Source organism: Periophthalmus magnuspinnatus, chromosome 5, assembly GCF_009829125.3.
Source record: "Periophthalmus magnuspinnatus isolate fPerMag1 chromosome 5, fPerMag1.2.pri, whole genome shotgun sequence".
Taxonomy (NCBI): domain Eukaryota; kingdom Metazoa; phylum Chordata; class Actinopteri; order Gobiiformes; family Gobiidae; genus Periophthalmus; species Periophthalmus magnuspinnatus.
Genome location: NC_047130.1, coordinates 32,784,003 through 32,808,413, shown reverse-complemented (window position 1 = coordinate 32,808,413; position 24,411 = coordinate 32,784,003). Strand labels below are relative to the sequence as shown.

General features: G+C 37.0%; 2 protein-coding genes across 2 annotated transcripts in view; both read left to right on the top strand.

Moving 5' to 3' along the window:
- The first annotated feature begins 1,354 nt into the window (after positions 1-1,354).
- agtrap (angiotensin II receptor-associated protein) overlaps positions 1,355-24,411 on the top strand; it is a 106,173-nt gene continuing 83,116 nt past the window's right edge. The window contains exon 1 of the mRNA XM_055222113.1: positions 1,355-1,358. The gene's annotated coding sequence lies outside the window, so the exon portion shown is untranslated. The remainder of the gene's footprint in view (positions 1,359-24,411) is intronic.
- On the top strand, positions 10,877-23,783 carry LOC117370720 (solute carrier family 2, facilitated glucose transporter member 1-like). The gene is made up of 10 exons (XM_033966242.2): positions 10,877-11,149; positions 17,230-17,325; positions 20,274-20,434; positions 20,511-20,751; positions 20,849-21,011; positions 21,355-21,542; positions 21,631-21,735; positions 21,826-21,927; positions 22,020-22,223; positions 22,327-23,783. Exons 1-10 carry the CDS (start codon positions 11,135-11,137, stop codon positions 22,525-22,527), a joined length of 1,476 nt encoding a protein of 491 aa, XP_033822133.1. The 5' UTR covers positions 10,877-11,134; the 3' UTR covers positions 22,528-23,783.

Below are 24,411 nucleotides of genomic sequence, written 5' to 3'. Positions count from 1 at the left end.
TTAAGAAAATGTGTGACGTATGACCTTTGCTCTATGCAGAAAATACTTGGGATTAGGGTTTTTAAGAATGAAATAAAATTGCATTGTACTCGTAAGTGTGAAGTCATTCATTAACCTCTCCTCGTGGTTTACCATACTGACAATTACTTACTTTCACTTAAAAATATTAAGTATAGAAAATTGGGTACACTCTATTGGACCAAATAGAGCCAAACTTGACAAAGCATTAAATAACAAAATAAATTAGAGTGCGTCATATCTTGATAGGGCCGTAATTTAAAGGAATACCACCAAAAAGTGAGCGAGCACAGAATATATGGCAGTGAGGTTGCAGGGTTTGTTGCGTAGGAACAAGTGCTCAGTGTTGTCGGGACGTCCTGTGAATGAATGGCCCATGCAACACTCTCACACCACGTCTGAGTAAGGCCTGGTGATTCTCTCATTGGTTTAGCTGCCAGAAAATTATGTAATAAGCAATCAGCTCTCACAAGAAAACATGTGAGAATTGTCTGTAAACATAACACAGTAGACTCGTGGAAGTAAAGTCCAGTGACGCATGAAATCCACTAAATCCTCTCAGATCCTCAGATTAAAAAAAAAACAAAACAAAAACTAATGAGCCTTAAAGGAGCATAGAAGTAGAATGTACTGACATTTTCTATTGGTTTTATACAATTAGCTGTAAGCATAGAGTGGTTCATTATAGTGAAAGCAGAAGGAGAAACAAATTGGGTTGTTTTTTTTTTTTGTTTTGCATTTAATGATCGCATAGAACTAGTTCTATAATGATTATTGTATTACCGAAGCCAATTTGCAAATAGGTATACTGTAGTTGCTGTCAACATACAAACACAGTTGTTCAAAGGCACTTGGCAGATATTGTATTTGAAATAGTAGTGAGAATATGTGGTGAGTGTGAATGATGATTTTGTCAGTTTTCGCATCTCCCCTTCAAAACACAATCAGTTACAGTAAATGTTTCTGTTACCGCTCAGAGTCAGACGTCATTTCATCTGTTTCATCTGGGTGTTATAATATAATCAGGTTTCAATTTTGTGGTACAGTTATACACTGCAATATATAATAATATTACTCAAAGGATGCACGTGACATTGACCTATACTTGTATGGTGGCAAGTTTGATTTCAGCCAATACAACAAGCAGCACCACTTGTCAATAAATGAATATAATTATAAATTATTAATAGAAGTACATTCATAATTTAAACAAATAAATAACAAGGAAGCAAGGAACAAAAAAAACTAAAACATTGCAATACAGCACCTTAGCAAACACTGTTTCTTTGACAGAGCGCTTAAGGTCACCTGAGGCAATAGCATAGGTGGAGTTAGTTTGAGTTTGAAGTGTGACCTACATTTGGCTAAGGTTCACCAAAGTGAAAGCATGGCAAGTAGCACATACACACTTCTTTTTCCACTCCTGGTTTAACCATAGAGGCTTGTGAAGCTTTGTGGTGACCGAAAACTCATAATCATGACTAGTCTAGAAAGCTTCTGAGAATGGGGGAGTGAGGGACAGAGCACGTATGCAATGATGGTACTTGTTTAAATGGGGAAGGAATAAATGTTTATGAGTCACTTGAATACAGATTCAAGAGTAAAATGTACAACTATTTTAAGTTCTGTCTGTCTGTGCATGCCGGAAGGTATTCTAAAACCACAAGATAAAAAAGTACTACATTTTTATGTTGTTATGGTTTTAAACAGTAGATGAACAAATATCTGTACGTAAAATAAAAGACAGCATGATATTGCTGAAATATTGATGTGTTTGGGTTTGGTAACTGTGAACCGGTTTGACCTGGTTTGAACTCCTTGACACAAGCCAAAGCAGGTTTTGACAAAGTAAATTATGTCTGACACCTCTTAGAAATATGTGCATTGTAAATTGCTTACTCTTCGTCTATTTTTAATACTGTCATTGTGTCCTTAGGCAAGACACTTAACCCACCTTGCAAAGTATGAAAATGGTGTGTGAGTGATTGGTGTTGGTTGAAGAAGAAAGCATATTGGCAGCCTCACTTCTGTGAGTCTACCCTAGGGCAGCTGTGCTTCCAGTAGTATCAATTACCTACACGAGTATGAAGTATGAAGTATGAAGATTAATGTATTATAAGTATTGCCTCTCTTTCTAAAAGGCCCCTGATATTGGTGCTTGTAATTGTATTTAAATAGGGTGGATAAAATAGAGCAAGAAGTAAATGTTTGAAATAGAAAACATAGAATAGAATATAAGAAGACAGAAAGAGAAAAAAACAACATGTGCCCTGTCACTGTCACGAGGCAGTGAAACCGTAGTGAGCTTGAATGCATTCCCTCTTCTGTTAATAATGCATCACTGACAACAGCCCATATTAGGTTTCCCCAGCTCTTGTGAGCCTAAAATCAAGTCTCTCAACTATATTACAATATTTTTATGATTACATATAAAGCTTTGATAGTAATAGCAGGCTTTGGCTTCCTTAAACTTTACTTCTCTGCTCATTCAGCAGAGCATGCAGTCCACTCTCACTGGTCCTGCGACCTCAAACACTGCCACGAGATGTTTTGATTTTAATTGTGGAAGATTTTGGGTAAAACAATGAGAGGTAATGGAGTGACATTTGTGTAATTGGTCTTAATGATGAAGTGGAGTTTTTCACATCACATTATTTCAATGAAGTTCAGTTATATGAAGCAACTGTGTTTCTGTGATAGTGAAATTGAAATAGTCCTCCATCTGGTCTTGTCAATTTGTCAATACACTATATATTTTTGGAAGGCCATATCACATTTTATGTCTTTTGTATTTAATATGAAATATATTATATGTATTGTGTATGTGTGTGCATGTGTGGGTGGGTGTGTGTGTGTGTGTGTGTGTGTGGGTGTGTGGGGGTGTGTGTGTGTGTGTGTTTGTATGTATGTATGTATGTATGTATGTATGTATGTATGTATGTATGTATGTATGTATGTTTGTATGTATGTATGTATGTATGTATGTATGTATGTATGTATGTATGTATGTATGTATGTATGTATGTATGTATGTATGTATGTATGTATGTATGTAGCCTAAATGTATGTGTACCTTTTGTTATTGGATAGCTGTACAATTACTAAAAATAAAAAAAATTAAAAGTTGAACTAACACCACTCACTCTTACCTTTGCCTATGCTGCTGTCTGATGGTGAGTTTAAACAAATGTTTGGAAATTCAATATTCAAGTTAAATGCTAGCAATTTCAAGCTCAATTAAGCAAATGATTAATAATTTTTTTGTACAGTTGTTGTGTTGGCTATTTTAATTACTTTGGGATTTTTCACTCTCACCCTGCTGTAACTCTCTGTCCCCTCCAAGTGCCTCATGGTCAGTCTAATCGGTGCAGTCTTAGGGGCCCAAGGGTGCAGCCTTTGTGGGACCTGCAGAGAGAGAAAGCAGGTTGTCAGCATTTTCAGTGCCCTGTTAGGCTCCTATCTGAGTGCTATCTCAAAATGGGCATTGTGACAGAAACTAGACAAGGGGCAATGTTGTGAAGGGTGGTAGTTTGAAAAGATAGCTAGGGGGATCCCAAAGACTCATTTAATATGACTGCACTCCACTTCTTAGCAAACCAGTTAGTTCTAGTATGCTTTTCAGTAATTAGCAGCTTAAATCCAAACACCAAAGGAGTTTCACAGGGACTGGCTGGTGAAATGCTGAGGGTCCAAAGCAATGACTAAGCACATTTTGTCTATAAATATTGTAATCCTGTCTGAATTATTATTATTATTATTATTATTATTATTATTATTATTATTATTATTATTATTATTATTATTATTATTATTATAATACTGTATAAACAGTAGAATATCACAGTTGGTGCAAACTTATTTTAAGGAGTCAGAACATTATAAATTTCAAATCCAGATAAAAAATACAAAGGGCTACATTGTAAAGGATTAAAGACTTGTGTCAAATGTAAAATGTGCTATTGTGAACATATGGTATGGCATTTAACATTTGACATCTAATCAACACATGTGTGTTTTTTCATGTATGTGGTGCTGATAGAAGTGAGTTAATGTGTATCTGTGTTGTAACATTACAGATATGATTGTCTTGTCTTGAGCCCTCACACAATGCCTTTGTACTACTGTATGTGCCGTATCTTACAGTTTCACAACCTGTTTCCCTGTGCTGAAACAAATTAAATTGAGAAAGTCCTGGTTACCATATCTGACATCTCAACTCTTTAAAGGTCATTGTATATTCAGACAGTCTCACTGCTCTCATATTTGTACCTATAGCGAACATAGTATTTGGGGTTTGAATTCGGGTGGTGGCATAATTGTAAATGTGTGTTTTCAGTTTTTACTTCCATCTCTATTTATTAAGAAGTCCGGGGAGTGAGGTTGCTTTTTCTACATAATGATATAATATAATATAAGGTCTTGAACTTTGGCAACATGTCATAGACCTAAACATTGCTGAAATCTCCCGATTTAGTTCAAGCTGTCTTGCATAATCAACAAATAAATTAAATGAAATATAAAAATGAAAAATTGTGTTGGTTACATCTTGGCCTTTGATTTCAAAGACTGAACAACTGTGCCAAGTATTGGCATTAGCCAATTACGTCACAAACCAGGGTTTAGTGTTGATAAACTGTGGCTCTTTAAGTAGAACTTAAGTAGTGTTAAGTTATGTTGCTTCCACTTCAAAGTGTATTTTTTCAGGTATAACGTGCTCTTCATATTATTTTTTAGAAGAATATGCTATTCTGTGGAGCATTCCATTTGGAATGTTCCCCAGATGTCATGATCCGCACTGTCCGCTCCTGGTTTTCCTCCCTGTGTGCTCTTCCCCCTCCCTCACCTGCTTGTACCTGGAGCTGGGCGGAGCTCTCGGCTCCTCCCGCGCACACCTGCTCTCCATCTGGCTAATCACCACACCTGCCATGGATAAGATGAGATGGGGGAAGACACTCGGGGCAAGATCGTCTGTTTGTACTCACCCTGTCTGTGCTGTGTTTGTCGTCCACACTTGTTCCTGTCGTGCCTGCGTTCCTGTCATTCCTGTGTTCCTGTCATGCTCCGGCCCTGGATGTCTCCTGCCCGCTCTGCCCTACGCCCGTCTGGTCTGCCTGTCTTCCTGTCGTCCCTTCATGTCCTCAGTACCTGTGTTCCTGTGTCCCGGATCACCCGCTGTTCATACTTTGTTCAATTTTCTACAATAAATACTGTAAATCTGCCCCGAGTCTGCATCCTTTGGTCCGCTACACTCACCCGTTACGACACCAGAATAGCATATCTATCTAAAAAAGTAAAAACAAGTATTTTCTATTGTGAGTGGGGTTGCTTCTCCAAAGTAACTTGGCTTTGTAGCGACACCTGCTTGCCTACATTGAGATGCCTGCCATACGGTGGAACACTGAGAGAAAAGCAGTACCATCTTAAGCAGTGATGGACTTGCAAGTTACAAAGTGCACCTTTAAATAACTTATAAAGGTATGTGAAATGTAGTAATTGAGTATGTGCTTTCAGTGTTAGTTTTTAGTAATTCTGCAATCCCTCTCTGTTATTCATTATCTTATACAGTGCAAGAAAACAATATTTTGCCCCAATATCCAAGTAATTTTAGGTCAAAGTACAATTTATTTACTTAAGCACTATTGGGTGTCAAAATAATGTCAGTTCAGTTCAAGAAAGTGACAAATGCGCACATTTGAGGGCTTCCCTAAGAATCAAAGGGACCTTTTGGGAAACTTTCATTTGAATTTAAATTATTTAAGATGTGAAGATCCACATTCGGTCAAAGGACAATAGTCAGCATTAGAGGGGTTATCTGTAGTCAGTTGGGATCATCACTTTAAAACACTTACTGAGAACATTTTTTATCTAGATACAAAAATCTGAGTTTTGAGTATTTGTGTATTGACTGAAGATGTTTTTAGGTTGACACTACAATGGCTGGATAAACATGTTTAAAGGTATTGGGGGTTGAATGGAACTGAGTGAAATTGTGCACACACAGCATTTGGGCTATCAGCCAGTCCTGATAGAGCATGCATGGACTGAGATTAGCCACAGACACTTTCCAATTTTAGATGTGTTGGTGTTGTACGCTGTTTGCAGACCGTGCCAGAGTATTTAGAGAAAATCAATGCAGACTTTGGAACTATAATTTGTAGTATCAACAGAAAAAGTAATCTATTTGTCCGTGTTTCTACGCAAACATCTAGTTCTAGTATCCATGGTCTGAGAATGGACATAACTATTATCTCATAGCCATATACTGTGTTTTTAAAGATGGTCACATCTTACTTTTTAACAGTTTTGGCATGACACCCTGGCAGAATATGGCCTTGGCCCAGGCGAGCAGACATTTTAACAAGGGGAACTTAGAACAAGGAAACTGCCAAGAACATAACTTCTAACCAGTGACAGAAAAAGGGGTCCGCAGGACGGTTAAGCTTTGTTACATTAATGTTTTTGAGATTCAGTGCAAGTAGTTTAGTATAAAGGCAAGACCACTAAGAGAAGATAATAAAGAATATTATTATTAAATAGTATCACTATTACATTTTGAAACTTGGAAGCATGGTGACACAGTGGTTTAAGACTCACAGCAAGAGGGCCCTGGGTTCAACTCCTAGGCGGTTTGGAGCCTTTCTGTGTTGAGTTTGCATGTCCTTCCTTGTCTCCGTGGCTCTTCCCCTGGTTCACTACTACACTACAAATCTCAGAGGGACTATCCTGGTTGACTAGGGAATAAATATGTACATTCAGAGGATGTACAATGAGCTGCAGAAAGGAATGGTTGCTTAGTGTCCATTAATGTAGCATTGTATCTGGAGCCTATTATTTAGTGGCAAGGCAGGGCAGGTTTATTTGTACAGCACCATTCCAACACAAAGTAATTCAAAGTGCTTTACAGAATAAGTAAGACATTAAAATCACAATACAACAAATCAAAACATAAATAATCATAATTGTTAGAAAATTAACATTAAATGAGAAGAGTGCAGAATAAAAACATTTCAGTCACGTTCACAGCTAAACAGAACCGGTTTGAGCCTGGATTTAAATATTGTCAAAATAGAGGTCTGTCTCACATGTTCCAGGTTTTAACTGCATAAAACTGAAATGCTGATTCCCCATGTTTTATTTGTGACTCTGGGCACCAGCTAGATGGCTAGATGGTTCATATGGCACTAACATGTTGGAGATGTACTTTGGTGCTAGATCATGCAGAGACTTGTGCAACAGAGTTGCTTTAAAGTCTACTCTCTGAGCCACAGTAGCCAGTGCAGAGACCTGAGTACAGGACTTATGTGCTTATAGTTCCTAGTTCTAGTCAGAACCCAAGCAGCAGCGTTCTGGATGTACTGCAACTGTCTTAAGGCTCTTTGGAGCCTTAAGACAGACTGTTACAGTAGTCTAACCTACTGGAGACAAATGCATGGGTAAGTCTTTCGAAGTCTAGTTTTGACAGTATACCTCTGAGTTTTGAAATTTTTTTCAGATGGTAAAAAGTTGCAGATGTTATTGATTTGATGTGGCTGTTAAAGGCTGAGTCCATTATTACCGCAAGATTTCTAGCTGATTTGAAGATTTTAGAGAGAGAGACTGGAGGTGACTGCTGACTCTTTATCTATGTTTCTGTGGGCCAAGGACTATGACTTCAGTTTCTTCTGAGTTTAGCTGGAGAAAGTTGTTTTGCATCCACACACTAATCTGTTGGATGCAGTGGCAGAGTGAATCCACTGCTCCATATTCATCTGCCGCCAGTGAGACATAGATCTGAGTGTCATCTGGCCTGACAGCAGCATGTAGAGATTGAACAACAGGGGTCCTAGAATTGACCCTTGAGGCACTCCACAGGTCAGGGACATTTTATCTGAGACACATTTTCCAATTTCAACAAAGCACTCCATGTCTTCTAGATAGGATTTGAACCAGTTTCAGGTTCAAGTGAAATCTAGTGGAATCTAATTGACCACTGCAAATATTTTACTTTTGAAAATACACTTTTAGGTTCCAGGAACAGTCACAAGACTATTTCCATAGGCCTATATCCACAGTGTGTGATCTCCAAAGGCTCTAGTAAACAACCAGGCTCCACAAAAAAACACCTTTGAAGCATTTGTGTTGAAAGGGACCACAACCCAGTTTGCAAGAGAACCGGAGACAAATGCTGGTCATTTTGTGTAAATCTTATACCAATGAAAATATGCCTGTTGCGTACAGGACATACGTAGCCCTACTTCCTGATGCCGTCAATTCCTTCAATTGCCGTCAGTTCCTTAACTTTGAATTTCAAGAACACAAGGGTTCGGTAAAATTAGGTCAATGGCAACATTAAAGTAGCATAGGATCAAATAGCTTTGTTTATATTTTAATTATGAATGAATGGGTGCTGATCATTTTACCACAGTGAGCATTTTATCCAGTTCTCAAGCCTTTTGTAAATAAACTATCCACTCATAATAAATCATGTTGAAAAAGAGAAAATGCTTTACCAATTTGCATAATCCGTAGCATAATTTATGACATACCAATGACCAGGGGCAGCCATTGCACCCAGAGCAGTAAAACCTGCCCTAAATAGCATTAGTGGCACAATGAATTGCTGTGGACACTTGTGAGTAACATAGCAGGGAGCCTACGTGCAAGAGGGCACACAGTCACTCCAGGGCAGTGTTTGTCACCAGAGAACATAGAACATCAGCTGAGTGAGTGGTTCCATGCAAATCATGCTCAAATATCCATCCAGGGGTTAACTGCCAAACACTAGAGTGGAGGACTAGAGGATGCTAATTCCAATAGCATTCAAATATGGGATAATTGTTGGTTTGCAAAATAACTCAAACTTTTATGGTCAGATTTACCATTTTATTTATTTATAACTCTTTCAGAAGCATGTGTGAATAACTGCCTGAATCAAAGGGGGATATGCAGAGTGGATTCCTTGAGTGATATATGCTTTGTGTACTTTATGAAAAATAAAGATGTTTTAGGTTCAGGTTCAGAATGAATCAAAGCTGCCCTGTGTAATTTTTCTGTTGTTGACTGCAATGTTTCTTGGAATTATATATAAAAGCAAGATCCATAAAGAGCAGAGTGTTTTTTCACAGATCAGGGTTCTAATTTATAAAACTTTACATGGAATTCTTGCTAAAAGTGTATACAGACCAAACCCTAACTTTCACAGGTTTCCTAGTTTCTCATCTCTCTGTTCACAGATCTCCTTCTGCCTTGTCTCTAAAAACCCCAACGTGAAAGTTATTGTTTTCACTGGTATTTCAAAGCTTTAGTTAAAAACAAAAACATTTTTGTATTTTTAAAAAATGATTATTTACATACTTGAGGACTTTGAAGTTAAGGGTGGACTTTCTGGTACTTACAGATGTTGCAACATTAGTTCATACTCACACTTGTTATATTGAAATGCAGAAAAGAACAGCAAATCAGAAATTATTTATGTAAATCACATTATAAGTCATGTTTTAGGTGGATGTAATTTTAATAATTAATTAGTCAAGTTGTGTTTCTGCCATTATCACTTCATCATCACTTCACTGCCAATTTGTTTTCTTACTGTGCTCTGCCTTGTTTCAAACAGATTCCACAGGAACACACCTGGTTCAAATAAAGGTCCAAATTAAAGCCACCATTCTGTCTGAGGTTTGAGCATCTACTGTGAAAACACAAGCATTTCCGTTCACTTGTTCGCAATTATTATCATAAAACACACCTCTACTGTGTGTTTGGATTCATTCATTTGGAAAAGCTGTTTGTACATGTCTCTATTAAAACAAGCTGGGCACATAGCAGACAGTACTTTATGTAGAAAGTAAACATCTCCCTTAACTAGTTGGAAGATCACATACAAATATGCATTTAACTTATCATTTGAGAGCTGGACTTAAAAGATCTGAACAATGGTGCATTCTTCACAGAGTCAGACTTGAGTTGGTAATTTACTTTACAACACATGTAGCACACAGCCCAAATAACAGTATTCCTTCATGAATTGAGTTACAAACAATAAAGAAACAACGGCACAAAAATACAATACGGTTCGTTACATAAGAGCATGTCAAGGAATTCATTCAAAACTATTTGGGCAGAAGTAACATGTTTTGCTTGGGAAGGTCTTGCAATTTACACAATACCCACCACACATGTATAATACGTTTTTTTTTCTAGGTTGTCTTATTTGTCGTTGAAAAGAGTAGTCAATAAGGTCTTCTCAAATTTCACAATATAATAATCACTATTTAATTTTCATAAGTGAATATTTCTTGCTTTGTCGTGTGTTTAGTTAGTAGACTTGGAGTTATTGTATTCTTTGTTACAGTGGGCTAAACTATTTGTAAATTATATGAAGGATTGTGTTTGTGTTATGTAATAAGCCAAACTAATAAAAATAAAAAAATAAAAAACTTTAAATGATAAAATTCCACATTAGATTTTTCACAAAATGTAGGCTGCATTCTGTGGTATAACCATGTGGTATAACCCTATATCCATGGGTATAACCTTAAATGTATAGGCCTAGTTAAGAAGTCATGTTATTGCCCTACTTAAAATTTAAATATTTATATTTTAATCCTTATTTACTATTTTAAGCTTTTTTTTATTTTAAATTTTTTTATTTTGGGACATAAGTTCCAATCAAATCAATGAGAAATTTGAAAAGTGAGATTTCAGCTCTATGTTCATTTATGTTTGAGCTGATAAACATTCAGTGCATGTCATCATTGGCCCTGACGCCAGGGCGCGCCCACGGGCCCTCCCATTGGGTTACACCAGGAGGTTTGGTCTTCAACAGAGCAGCCCATTTTCGAGACGATATATGGAGGCTAGCCCGGCTCCATTCTGAAGAAAGGACGAGTTTTTAAACTAGAGATTTAAACCACGCATTTATTTTAGGACAGACCTAGCAGCATCCAACGACAATAACACTTTTTCACAACTGCCTGAGAGACACCGCGACAAGAGCTAAACTTGATCAAACTTTTAATGGTTTTATTATTCAAGAAGGTCGCCAAAATTGATTCCTGCTAAGAAGATTTCAAGGAACTAAAATAAAGGTGCACATTTCCAGAAGAGGGTGATCTGTGTCGTGTTTTCTGCTGCTACCATGGACTCTGGCAAGGTAACGATTACGCTCGCCCACACCCTCCAAACATCCCAAATGCAGTCTGACCTGTTTTATACGGGTGCCGTTGGCTTTTTAATAGTACTGTTGTGCACTAAACAACTTTTATAGACGCTATGGTCCAAGTTGTCCCTGCGTCTCTTCCTGGATCTCATCTTTCGTCTTGCCCATGTGGAGTTTGTTTCCTACATGATGTAACTATCGCGTTATTACCGCTTTACCGAGACCTTAGCGCTTAACTCAATTTTAAGAATTTGTGCATAGAGAAGTTGTAAAGCGAATTATAAAATAATTGACAATACAAAATATGTTTCAAAATATTCTAAGTAAGCCTTTATTGGGCCAGGCGCCATGAAGCGTAAATGGGCACGTCACGGGCTTTTGTTTCCTGTAGTTTGGCGTTGAGGACATGCCCTCCACAACATGAACTACCGGAGCATCCTTTGAGAGTTTTTACTTTTTTTCACTAGCCCACAACACATTAGGAGCTAAACCAAAGACTGTTTTAGAGCTTATAAAACCACAAGTCGTAGGGTAAACCACTAATCTACACCTACCACCAGTGCGAAAAACAGTGTCTACATCAGCTAATACTTTAATTGTCCTCGTGTTGATTCTATGTTCTATTCTATTTTCATATTCAAATCCAAAGTGGTTTCAATGTTAATTTAATTAACACACAAAATGGTCCATTGTATGCTTCTAAAGTCCAAACTTAGTGATCAGTGACATTTTGAAACCACTGAATCTTGATTAGATGAAAACAGTCTGAATTTTGTGTAACTAAGCATTAAAGCTACACAAAAGTGAACTATTCTGAGACACAGCGCTATGCTTGTAACTTTTTTTTTTTTAACATAGAGACTTACTGCTCAGTCAGTAAATAATACGCCGATAGGCCTACTAACCTGTCTACTACCTGATAATATTGGCCCCTTGTCACTGCATAAAGGCACAGAGACAACACGAATTGTTTAAACCAGTGGAACAGTAGATTGACTTTTCTGTGGTTATGTTCTGTGTTTATGTTTTGTAATTGGGGATGTTATTTGGTTATGGCTCTTCAGCTGGATCTGCTGGGAATGGATCCCTGTTCCTGTCCCACTTTGGGAATACACACACCAGCCACAACATTAGATCCATGTTTGTCTCTCTCTCTCAGTTTGTTGTAGGTCATTAAAACACATTGTTAACTCAGTCGTCTCTTCTGTTTCAAAGTCGCAAACCTGATCTCAAAGGGAAATCTTTTGATCTTTAGCCCAAAATATCATCATGTCGGCGATTAAAATGTGGCCCCGGAAAACAAAAAGTCTGTCACCCAAGCATGTTCTTTTTTTTTTTTCCAAAATTACATAATACTTTCAAAGTGTCTTTGTCTGTATTTCAATAGAAGGATAAGTACAGTTAATGTCAAAATTTTAATTCTTAAAGACCTATCCATGCCAACTCAAAGCAGTTAAAGGTTTAAGCTTGATGGACACAAGTTGCTCTATGTCTTCATAATTACTCTCAATCTCCACTTTACCATGCATCTGACAACTGAACACCCAACCACCCCACCCCTTTGACAATTTTTGCTTGGATAGCTCCATTGGTTACATCTTATATTTTAACAGGTAGTCAACTTTTAATGAGACGTGTTGAAGTATTTTGTTTTTTCAAGGTTAAAGTATCTAAAAGGGATGAAACTAAAACTAACAATTTAGTTAGAGGTTTAGTGTTATTCTTTGGCACACAAATAGGTTCATTGTGGTGCAAAACGGCTTATACTTTTACGTAAGAAAAAGGTTTGGTAATTTCAGACATTGATATGCATTACCTAGGTTTTGTTTTTGGTTAGAAATGCCATATATTATGGCATTGTTGGTGTTTAATACATTAGATTTGATGATGAATAATATTGATAACAAAGATTTAACATTCACATAGCAACCATAACCAAACCAAACAAACATGAAGTTGACTGACTTGTTAAAGTTGTTAAGCCAATACAAAACATCTTGGGAAAGGCAAAGGAAACAAAGAGAAGAACTGGAGCTGAGCTGTGGGGGAGAAAGGCTATCCCCTCAACTGTGTAAACAGAGGTTTAGCTACGTGATGAACAGAGCATAGACATTTCTCCAGTGCATATGAAATTCTGGTTTAGAATGATGTGGCAGGATATGCACATTTTGTTGCTCATTTCTTAATTTGTATTTAACTACTGCTGCTACGTGGCCAAGTCTAGAGTTTGGCATAAATGAGTCATGGGATTTTACAATGAAGTGTATTTTAAAGTTGCTTAAAAGGAAGTTGTAGTTTTTATTAGTAGATTAGGAAGTAATTGATCTTTGTTAAAACAGTGGAGACAACAAAGTTTTCTCTGTTCAGACACTTCCTCTTTAGATAGTTAGAGATTGGTTGAGACAATCATGTTTCCTAGCCTTTGTGTTGGTATTTATTATTTACTTAAACATTTTTTGAGCTGCTGAGTAAGCGTTACATTGTTAGCTTTGTTTCCTGGGGTTACCTAATAAACACAAACTCTCTGCAGCCCTTATCCCTCACATGTTGGGCTATTCACATGCAAAGAGCACTATTTACATAGAGTGCAATACCACTCTTGTTTACACGTTTCTGACCCACTGGGCATGGAAAACCAGATGAGACAAACCTAAAACTGATCTGCTGTGGTACACAAGAACACATTTAATTTGTACAATTATCTTTAATGATGGGCAATATGGTGGTTCCAGTATTAATAGTGGTCATATCAGAGGTTTGGTTGTATGTTTACACAATAAGTAATTTTACATCCCAGATATTGTTGTTATTTTTACAAAAGTGAAAGTGAACTTTACATACATTTCTTGGCTGTGCTGTGTACCCTCCATATGTATTTTCTTTCCTTCCTCCTTCCAAAAATAACAATATATTGTTGTATTCATGAATTTAGTTAAGTAACCTTTTTAGTACTAGCCAATTATGACCAAACCCATCATTGAAACAATCTTGATTTGGCACGGTTAGTGAAAATAGAAGCTCCAGGTACATAGTTGTTGACAAAGCAGGTTCAGGTTGGGATGTTGTACTTTACAGGTTGCTATGATTGTAAAATACTTTCAGAGGGTGTGCCAGCATTGTTTCCCAAAAAGGAAGTTGTGCCTTGTATTGTAATTTATATTTACACTGTACTAAACTAGCAATAATGTCTGTGTTCGTTGTGACAGTACTGAAAAAATACACATTATTGAAATCAAATTTTTGATGCATTTTACCCCCAGTAGGAAACCTTAAAAGACCTCAACTGTTCAAATCCCAAGGCCAGTCAGGGGAGGTACTTGTGTAAGTAGGTTAAAGGTAAAGTTATAGAGTATTAATTTCCATAAGAACAGTGTTTTTTTTATTCCCATGAATGGTTTTATACATCCCAGAATGAGGTTAGTGAAGCAACAGTCTCAACAATTCTCTAGAGACAGGAAGACATCAGTGGATTTTTTTTTCATGTACTTTTTGCATATTTGTTCTTAGATAGTGTAGTGCAAATTGTTGAATTTTGTCATTTCTAATTTCCATTTTCTGAACTATAAGTCACACTTTTTTTCATAGTTTGTCCAGGGGTGCGACTTATACTCAGATGTGACTTATATGTAAAATTATTAAAATACATTATTTCACATCTTCGTTATAGCCTAGAGTGCCCTTGCACAGTTGTCACACTGACAACTGTGCGAGGGCACTCTAGGCTTGTTTACCAGTATGGCAGGCATCTACTTCCGGAGAAGCGCTTCATCTACTTCCAGAGCAGGCGGAGTTGTTTAGAAGTGACATAGAGGATGAAGATGGATTTAGTGATTTGGAGTGAGATCGAGAGTAAACTTGTTAGCTTGTTTTTTATGCTTTAGTTATCTCATTAATTGTTAATATCTTACGTTAACATACCAGACACATATTCAGTTCACTGTCTATGCTTCATGTATAAATATGTGTTATGTAACGGTTGATTATACATGTTACAGTTCACTTGTTTGACCAATAGATGGTGGTGTGTTTGTAATACCTGACTTGACTCGTTTTCTTACATATATTTCATATTTAATTTCCCAGTATTTATTTTCCCTTCATTTATAAGACCATAAAGGTGATATTTTTTCATTTGGAACAATATTGTAAATGTTTAGTTCATCATAAGTCTAGTTTAAAGTCGTGAAAACTATTCAACTATTTAAGAAACAATTGAAAAGTAAAATATAAAGTTTTGGGTTCACCAGTTTGTTTACTCACAGGCCAAAGTGGTCTGTATATTTTCCATGTGTTCATGTGCAGTTTTGTGTGTATATGTAATATGAGCCTGAGCTTATGTTATATTTGATGTGTTTGCTAGTTCTACAGTGTGAACTGTGATGAAGAAATGGCTTACACTTGTAATGCGCTTTTCAAAGCCTCTCAGACTATAGTCATTATTCATTCATTTCCACACATGATGGTAAGCTACTATTGTAGCCACAGCTGCCCTGGGGCAGACTGACGGAAGCGAGGCTGCCAATCTGCGCCATCGGCCCCTCCGACCACCACCTATCATTCGTGCACACACCACTTTCATACTAGGCAATGTGGGTGAAGTGTCTGACATTAAGCCAATTTTTGCAGTTAAATGGCATTGATTAAAAGTCTGTCTATGCTTATTTTCTGTAAAATAATATTGAAAATCATTCAATTTAAAAAGCAAGCTCTAAATACATTCTGTTGAGTTTTTTTTAGATAGTTGCTTCAGTTATGGTCAAATTGCAACGTGGCTTCTTTAAGGTACTCCTTCAAAAATTGAACGTATACACTGCCACTAAACAGCCTCCTCATGCACCTAATGACCCAGCACATGAGGAAGCCATTGGTTCCCAAAAGTGGGCGTTGCCAACAGTGTGAGAAGACGCTTGAGTAGAAGTCTCCAAAATATGTGCAGCACTTTTCCTCTTCATCATGAGTACTTTTCAAAACATTTAATAAAATCTGGTGGGGTACTCTTATGAAAGATTTAACTAAACTCAATAATTGGTCAGAGTTGGATTTAAAGTTATGAAGAAACCTAAGCTCAAATCCTCATTTTGCATTATTCTTTATTAACATGTTACTTAGGTGATGCCTTATAAATGTATAATGCAACAAAAGCCTTTTCATCTACTAACAGCAAAATGTAATAACAGTTTTAAACTAATCTTCTGTTCCCAAAATATCAGACACCTGATGTGCCTCACCACAACAGAGCTGGAGGCTTGTTTTAGGACAACGATGTGACAAAGATACAGGGGACAAATACATAATTATAATTTATTTTGCTGAAGGAAAATGGTTTTATGAACCTATAGTGTAGTCTGGCGGTGGAGTAAATTCATTGCATATCATAGCCTGGGGCATCTGTCTGTCTGGGAAGCAGGAAATGGACATTGACATTGTCCATTGCTGCTTTATTAACTTTATGGTATGAACAAAATCTGCCCTAATCTTTTGGGCTCTTGAATATAACCAACAAATGAACTCCGGAATAATGTGGAACGACTGCTGGACGTGGTCCCAGACACTGGTCTTCTGACTGAACAACAAAATCATTCTGACTCACCGCCTGATGTAAACAGTGTACATTCTTTAAACAGTAGATCATCTTTTAAAGGAATAAACTTTCACCATATACTCCAAGCATGATGCAGACACATTGTTTTGTAATTTATCTTATCCAGTTTCCAATTTTTTTAAGTGTGACTGTTGAATCGCAAGACTTTATTTATATAGCACCTTTCATAGATAAAAATCACAAAGTGCTTTACTGAATGCAATAATAAAATTCAACATGGACAAGATATAAAAAAAGAAATCACAAACTCAGTAAACCAATAGCTTATCTAAATAACAGTATCTTGAGCTGCTTTTTAAAGAATGAATGGAGTCAGTATGCCGAACGTCTTTCTTATAGTTGGGTACGCAAGTTTAGTTTCCTCGTGTCATTGTGAACTAACTGCCTGGTCTGTGTAAACATGTTACATGACTATCATGAAAAGATGCCTTTTATCTCTTTATTGACACCATGCTTTCTTTGTGTTTTACAGCAATTAACATTCCCATTGTTGTTGAGTGTGGGAGCAGCTGTGATCGGCTCACTACAGTTTGGCTACAACACTGGTGTCATCAATGCTCCTCAAAAGGTAAGTTACCGTCAATCACAATTCAAGAAGCACATACTGTGTGCCATTTTTAGTTTGTGGTATCTTTGCTTGTTTCCATTAAAAGTGAGTTGCACTGAGGCCTGCAGACTCAAGGCAGTGTATTATAGGACTAGACTGAGATATTCTTGTCCTAAAAAGGTCTTACAGCAAGTCTGGGAAAAAAGCCCAGGAGGGAGGATGCTGTTGAACCTACAGTATATTCCCAATGAATGTGGAAAAATATAATTTAGAACGCATTATGTAGGATTTAGTTGTATTGGATCATATTACCAAAGTTATCTAAAAGACAGCATTCATTTCCTGAGTGCTGTCCACCTAGTATTGTTTTTGAGTGTTTTGTCATGGGTTAGTCTGAACGCGCCCTTTGGGTACACACCTGATAGCCAATAGTAAACTTTCTATGTTGCTCACAGCTTCTGTTTAGTTTTGTTTTACAACACTTGTCATCGTCCTCTATAGATCTCTTTGAGGCCAACTGAAGCCATCATGCATTAGTTGTTTTTAAGGACCTTAAAAATCAAAGCCTAGTACAGTGTTTCCTTGCTTATTGCGGGGGTTACGTTCCAAAAATAACCCGCAATAGGCAAAAAAGTGGAAAGCTTTATTTTTTACAATTATTATATATATTTTAAGGTTGTAAAACCCCTCTCCGTGCACTTTATACACTTTTCTCAGACAGGCATTAACATTTTCTCACATTTCTCTCTTGTTTAAACACTCTCAAAGTTCAAACCTTCATAGATAAAAAAATAATAATAATAAGCACAGTATTATAGAACAAAACCAAATACTATACTGTACTGTTAATAAAATGACAGCTTTTAGAAATACTGTAACAAATTCAATTTTAATGATCAATCTACGAGGTTGGCCACATAAGAAATGATTAATATTGACTCACGTGTATTTCACAGAAAACAATGCACGTTCATACTGTGTAAAAAAAAAGCATGCAAAATTGCATTTTAAAAAATCTGTGAGACAGTGACACCATAAAAGGTGAACTGCGATATAGCAAGGGACAACTGCATTTTCAAATGTGTCCCATGTCTGGAAAAATGTTTATAAGGCGTAAGAGGCATGTAAGGGCATCAGGCTTAAAACCTATTAAACATGAATGAAGTCATTTGAGTGTCTTATTGGAAATGTGCCCATCCTTCAGTACTATCATTGATTGTGATTTGTTGAGTACATTAAATCTTCCAGATGGGCAATACAGGCAAAAATTCATAACTTGAGAATCCCAATAACAATTATTAAAAAAACTTTCTGAAATGTGCTACATGTATTATTGGACATTGCAGAAATAACACTTTATATCCTTCTTTGAAATATTACAGCACAAGTTTTTTTTTGACACAATTTTCAGATGTTTATTATAAATGACATACCAGATTCAAATATTGAATATCTTCAAAATAAAAGTCCGCATATTTTCAGTCATTCTATGTAATTGCCCACATTAACCTAAGACCTTATTGTGCAGTCACTCAAGACTCACTGAATAGTATTGCATAAATTTCCTTTAATCCCATCCTCTTGTGAACCAACACGTGTTTGATCATATGGGGTTGACCTGGGAGTGTATTGTTACCTGTTCGATACTTAAGCTAGTGTGGGCGCCCCCTTGTCTTTATCCTCACTGCTGCGGGTTATAATGATTAGCATAGTCACATGCAGGCTGCTGAAAAAACACTTGAGCAAAATTACAAAACCCTTGCTAATCTACTAAATAACTTTCTAAAATACGTCTTATTACCATTCAACGCTGCACCTCTCTTCTGAGTCTACAATAGAAGCTTGTCTGATGCTGCTGGCTGTGACGAAGGCCATGCACTGTGCTACAGCGTCTATGATTAGATATGCTCTTTCAAGGGCTCTCTACTTCCTCCTCCTCCTGCTCGCCTGCTTTCCACCATGCAAATGCACTCCTTATTTGGAAACTCATTCAAATTACAATAAAAAATAGTTAATCATTTAGTTTGGCCAAATGTCCTTTACAGATTTTCACATTTTGGGCAAACTACACGTTTTTAAGCACCTAAAACCGATAGCTTTCATATTTTATGAAAAGTTCCTTTGTGTTATGGCAAGTTGAATACTGAGTTCACCTTGGCAGCCCAACCTCCACTCTGAAACCATGAATGGACATCTTGTTTGATTCTGTTGCTGCTTTACACAACATTGTTTTGATCCCATGCCTAGAATATAATTACTTGTCAAGGATTTAAAAAGCAATACAGATGATTAGAATAATGCCTTGCATAGTTTAAAAGCATTGACACAACAGTATTTCTCTCTGTAGGTATACTGCAGTTATAATATTTGTATGTGAACACCATGCCTTAAAATGCTTAGCTGGCAAAACTGGTACATTGGGGCATTGAATGTATTTGGAAGTTCAGTGTCACATGTCTTTATCAGAACAGGTTGTGATAGCACCAGACAGTCATGTGAAAGTAAACTTAAATAGTTTTACGTCCTTGAGGGGCATGTCAAATGTCCCACTTTAAAATGTAAACTCTTGACACTACATTAAGTTGACTTCACCTCAGCTGTACTAACTCTATGTACCCGAGTGTCATCTTATCTGGGCTCCACATGACCAAACTGGAGCAGACCTTTAGTTGTGAGAGCTGAGCACAGGATCGGGCACATAGAGTCACAGGACAGGTGCATTTTTGAGTCATATGACAGCACTCACTTTGACCACAGCTCACCATGAGGATATACAGCACACTATGACTCTAGGGGCGTGGTGCATTTGTCAACATAACCACAAATTCAGATGAAATCTGACACTTGATGCTTGAACTTTCTGGGAGGTTCATGATTACACAATACCGCCCCCATCTGGCCAATCATGCTTTACCTGTTCTACAAATCACGAAACACATGTAATTAAAAAAATTTTGTCTGTGTTTTAGGTTATTGAGAGATTCATCAATAATACATGGGAACAACGCTATAATGAGCCCATAACTAAAGGCTCACTCACCGCTATCTGGTCCATTGCTGTAGCCATCTTCTCAGTCGGTGGCATCTTTGGTTCCTTTTCTGTTGGACTGTTTGTAAACCGTTTTGGCAGGTAAATCTGTTATGATATTTATAAAGTCTGTTCCCATCTTTCTTACAAAATCTAACCCAATCTCTGATCCATGCAGGAGGAACTCAATGCTAATAGTGAATGTCTTGTCCTTCATTTCTGCTGTTCTGATGGGCTTTTCCAAACTGGCGAGCTCCTGGGAGATGTTGATCATTGGGCGGTTTGTTGTGGGCCTATATTCTGGGCTCTCTACAGGTTTTGTGCCCATGTACGTGGGTGAAGTTTCCCCAACTGCACTACGAGGTGCTCTGGGTACCCTCCACCAGCTTGGCATTGTAGTTGGAATCCTTATTGCACAGGTTTGTTGCTTAAAATATTGTTATGTATTTTAACAACAATATCTTGATCTTGATTAGTCAAATTTTTGTTTTGATTTCATGTCTAACTTAATTTTAGGTGTTTGGGTTGGAAGCTGTTATGGGTAATGATGATCTATGGCCGCTCCTGCTGAGTTTCATCTTCGTCTTCGCTGTAATTCAGTGCATCTTACTTCCCTTGTGTCCGGAAAGTCCCAGGTTTTTGCTGATCAATAAGAATGAGGAGAACAAAGCTAAAAACGGTAAATTTACATAAATTTGATTCTCTAAAATGTAGAAACATCTGGTCTTTTTTCATTTTGAAAATGGTATATTTCTGTCAGATGGAAAACATTGATGTTATTGCTATATTGTATATTTAGTTTGTTGTGATCACAATTATTGTGTCAATATTGCAATATCGGTACTTCAGCAACATGATGTGCAGCTCTAATAGATTGTACTGTATTTGATAAATACCCATATCACCTCCAAAATCTCACCCATCCCTATTATGGTTTATAGTAATGTCACTTGAAACCTAGCAATATTCAAAATTCAAAAAGAAAATGAAAGCTGATGATGTCTGTTTCCTGCTCCCTGTAGTGTTGAAGAAGCTCAGAGGGACCTCAGACGTGAGCACAGACATAAAGGAGATGAAGGAGGAGAGTCGTAAGATGATGAGCGAGCCCAAAGTCACCATCCTGGAGCTGTTCCGGTCCCACAGGTACCGTCAACCCCTTGTGGTGGCTGTGGTCCTGCAACTCTCCCAGCAGCTGTCTGGTATCAACGCTGTAAGTTATTTTGGCATTCATTCTTTTGTATTTGACCACCTTAACCTTTGACTTACCTCTGAATATAACATTATTTCTAACTATTTAGGTGTTCTATTACTCCACTCGTATTTTTGAGAAAGCAGGAGTCGAACAGCCCGTCTATGCTACTATTGGAGCAGGAGTGGTCAACACAGCTTTCACTGTGGTGTCTGTGAGTTTGCTTAATTATTTTGAAGAATAGAAATGTTCTATGGTACATTTAATGATTGTTTAAAAAAAAAAATTGACTGGTTTTCTGTAGCTGTTTATTGTTGAACGGGCTGGACGTAGGTCTCTGCATCTCATTGGGCTGTTTGGAATGGCTGGAGCCACCATTCTAATGACCATTGCCTTGGCACTGTTGGTAAGTTTTAAATGGATTCATGATTGATCATTTAAGTATTAGGCATTTTGAAAGTACGGCTAAAATAGATTGGTTATTTTTCTTATTTACAGGAAAAACTCAAATGGATGTCATACTTGAGCATTGTGGCCATATTTTCCTTTGTGGCCTTCTTTGAGATTGGACCAGGTCCCATTCCCTGGTTTATTGTGGCAGAGCTGTTCTCACAGGGACCCAGACCTGCAGCCATCGCTGTGGCTGGGTTCTCCAACTGGACTGCCAATTTTATTGTTGGAATGTGCTTCCAATACATCGAGGTGAGATGACACTGTCATTAGAGAACAGATTTAAATATTTGTGCATTTAAACATGTGTACCCTTATTTCTGATACCTAATTGTTTCTTCTTGTCTTTCCACAGGAGCTCACCTACCCATATGTGTTTATCATCTTCACCGTGTTGCTGCTTATCTTCTTCATTTTCACCTACTTCAAGGTGCCAGAGACCAAGGGCCGGACATTTGACGACATTGCGGCCGGTTTTGGGGGGAGCTCGGTTACTCGTGGAGAGAAATTTTCGCCTGAGGAGTTGAACAGCCTGGGAGCAGACTCTCAGCTCTGAACGGCATAAAATGATTTCTTCTCTGACCAAGAATGGACAATGGTCTACTCACTACAAGTAGACTGGTAGTTACTTTCACACTGTCAGCGCATTTCGGGCTGTGTATGGCCCTGTGTGATTGTCCTGACACCTTGACACCTTCAATCGCTCCCTTTCCTGACACTGAGAAATGTCCCACAGGCTTGAGGTGCCTGGTGTAATGTGAAGGGGGCACCATGGTTTGGAACAATTTAATGCTTTAAAGAAAGGAAATATGTATGCCTGTCAATCAGTCTATTTTTATAGTACATTCATATGAATAAACTTGTTGCCTGTTACATTCGGTAATAGAACACTATAGATGTAGAAATCCTTTTCACTGCGCAGAATAGAGGTTGTTGTATTGACATGCTGTATTACAGTTGACACTGTAGTGGTGATGACACCTTTCATCCACTAGGTGCAGCCATGCACCAAGAAAAGACCTCATTGCTCCATTCACAATGAATTATGCTGAAGATCTTTTCAAGAGCATATAAAAGTTTATAAGATTAAGTCTTATAACATCCTTCTTCTGTAAATTGTTTTAATTAGCTAAACCATTTGATTTTATTCATTCCTGTTCTTAATTATGTATGTTTAACCAATTCATCTTAAACATATAATCAATTCCATTCACAAACAAGATGAAATATTTTGGGGAAAATTTATCTTTTGTATTTTTCTAATCTACATTGTGTGACACCCAAAGTATCTTCAGGCAAAATGATATAAAATTGGGACCAAACTGAATGGCAGGTTTTCACGGTAGCCCGATATGCTTTTTTTATTAGTCTGCTTTTGTTACTTGCACTCCCATCTCCATTACTGTAGGTGCTGTAGAGGATAGAGGTGCTTGGGGATTGTTACAGTATTGTGTCTCTACTGTATTGTATAGAAGGGCTTTATCTACAGTCTCTAAACTCTATGTGTAATTCACTGTCCATGACTGCTGTATCACCAGATGTAAAATGTGTTGTTAGTTTTTCCACAGCACTTTATTATATTCACAGTGACATCTCTTCATCACTTTTGTTTCTTTCTAATATTTTGATTGTATTTTATATTCATCATGTGGAAACTGTGTGACTGACAAGACTGAAGTACTGCTGATGATGGATTACTTGATGTTTTTAAAGTGGAAAATGGAATTGTTGATATGTTTATTTAAGTAAATATGCTCATATTTCTTAGTGTAATGAGTCATCAATCCAAAATTACAAAACAGACCGTAACCATTCCTGGCTTTTTTCAATTGTTGCTTTAAAATGGGCATTAAAACTCACCACTGAAAAGCTTTGTAAACTCAAAACTATACCAACCTATTTGACTCTTTCGCAATTGCACATACATGCAATTCCAACAGAATTGACACAAAAAGCACATTTATATAATCTTAATACTACCTTGCCTATAAGTGTTGGCAACACGTCCACACATAAGGAGTTGTGTAAGTAGAAAACTCAGTGGTATGTTAACTGATCCTTGGATAATAAATATTTTTAGTACACAGCATTGTATTTATTATTCCCATGTGATTGCTTAATACTGTATTTAGTGATGTATGAACAATCACATTTATTCTTCTATTTTCAAAACTTAATTTTGTTTTCCTTTTTTCATGCACACAATCTTTTAATATACATTTTTAAAAATCTAATTGTGGAGGACAATATCAGTGTCTAATATGGAAAATGGAATTTTATATATATATATATATATATATATATATATATATATATATATATATATATATATATATATATATATATATATATTACTAACCACGTGGTTTCCTTGTTTCAAAATAATGTTCAGAATCAAAGTTTTTTTTTGCTTTAAACTAAACAAAACAATTTCCTGATT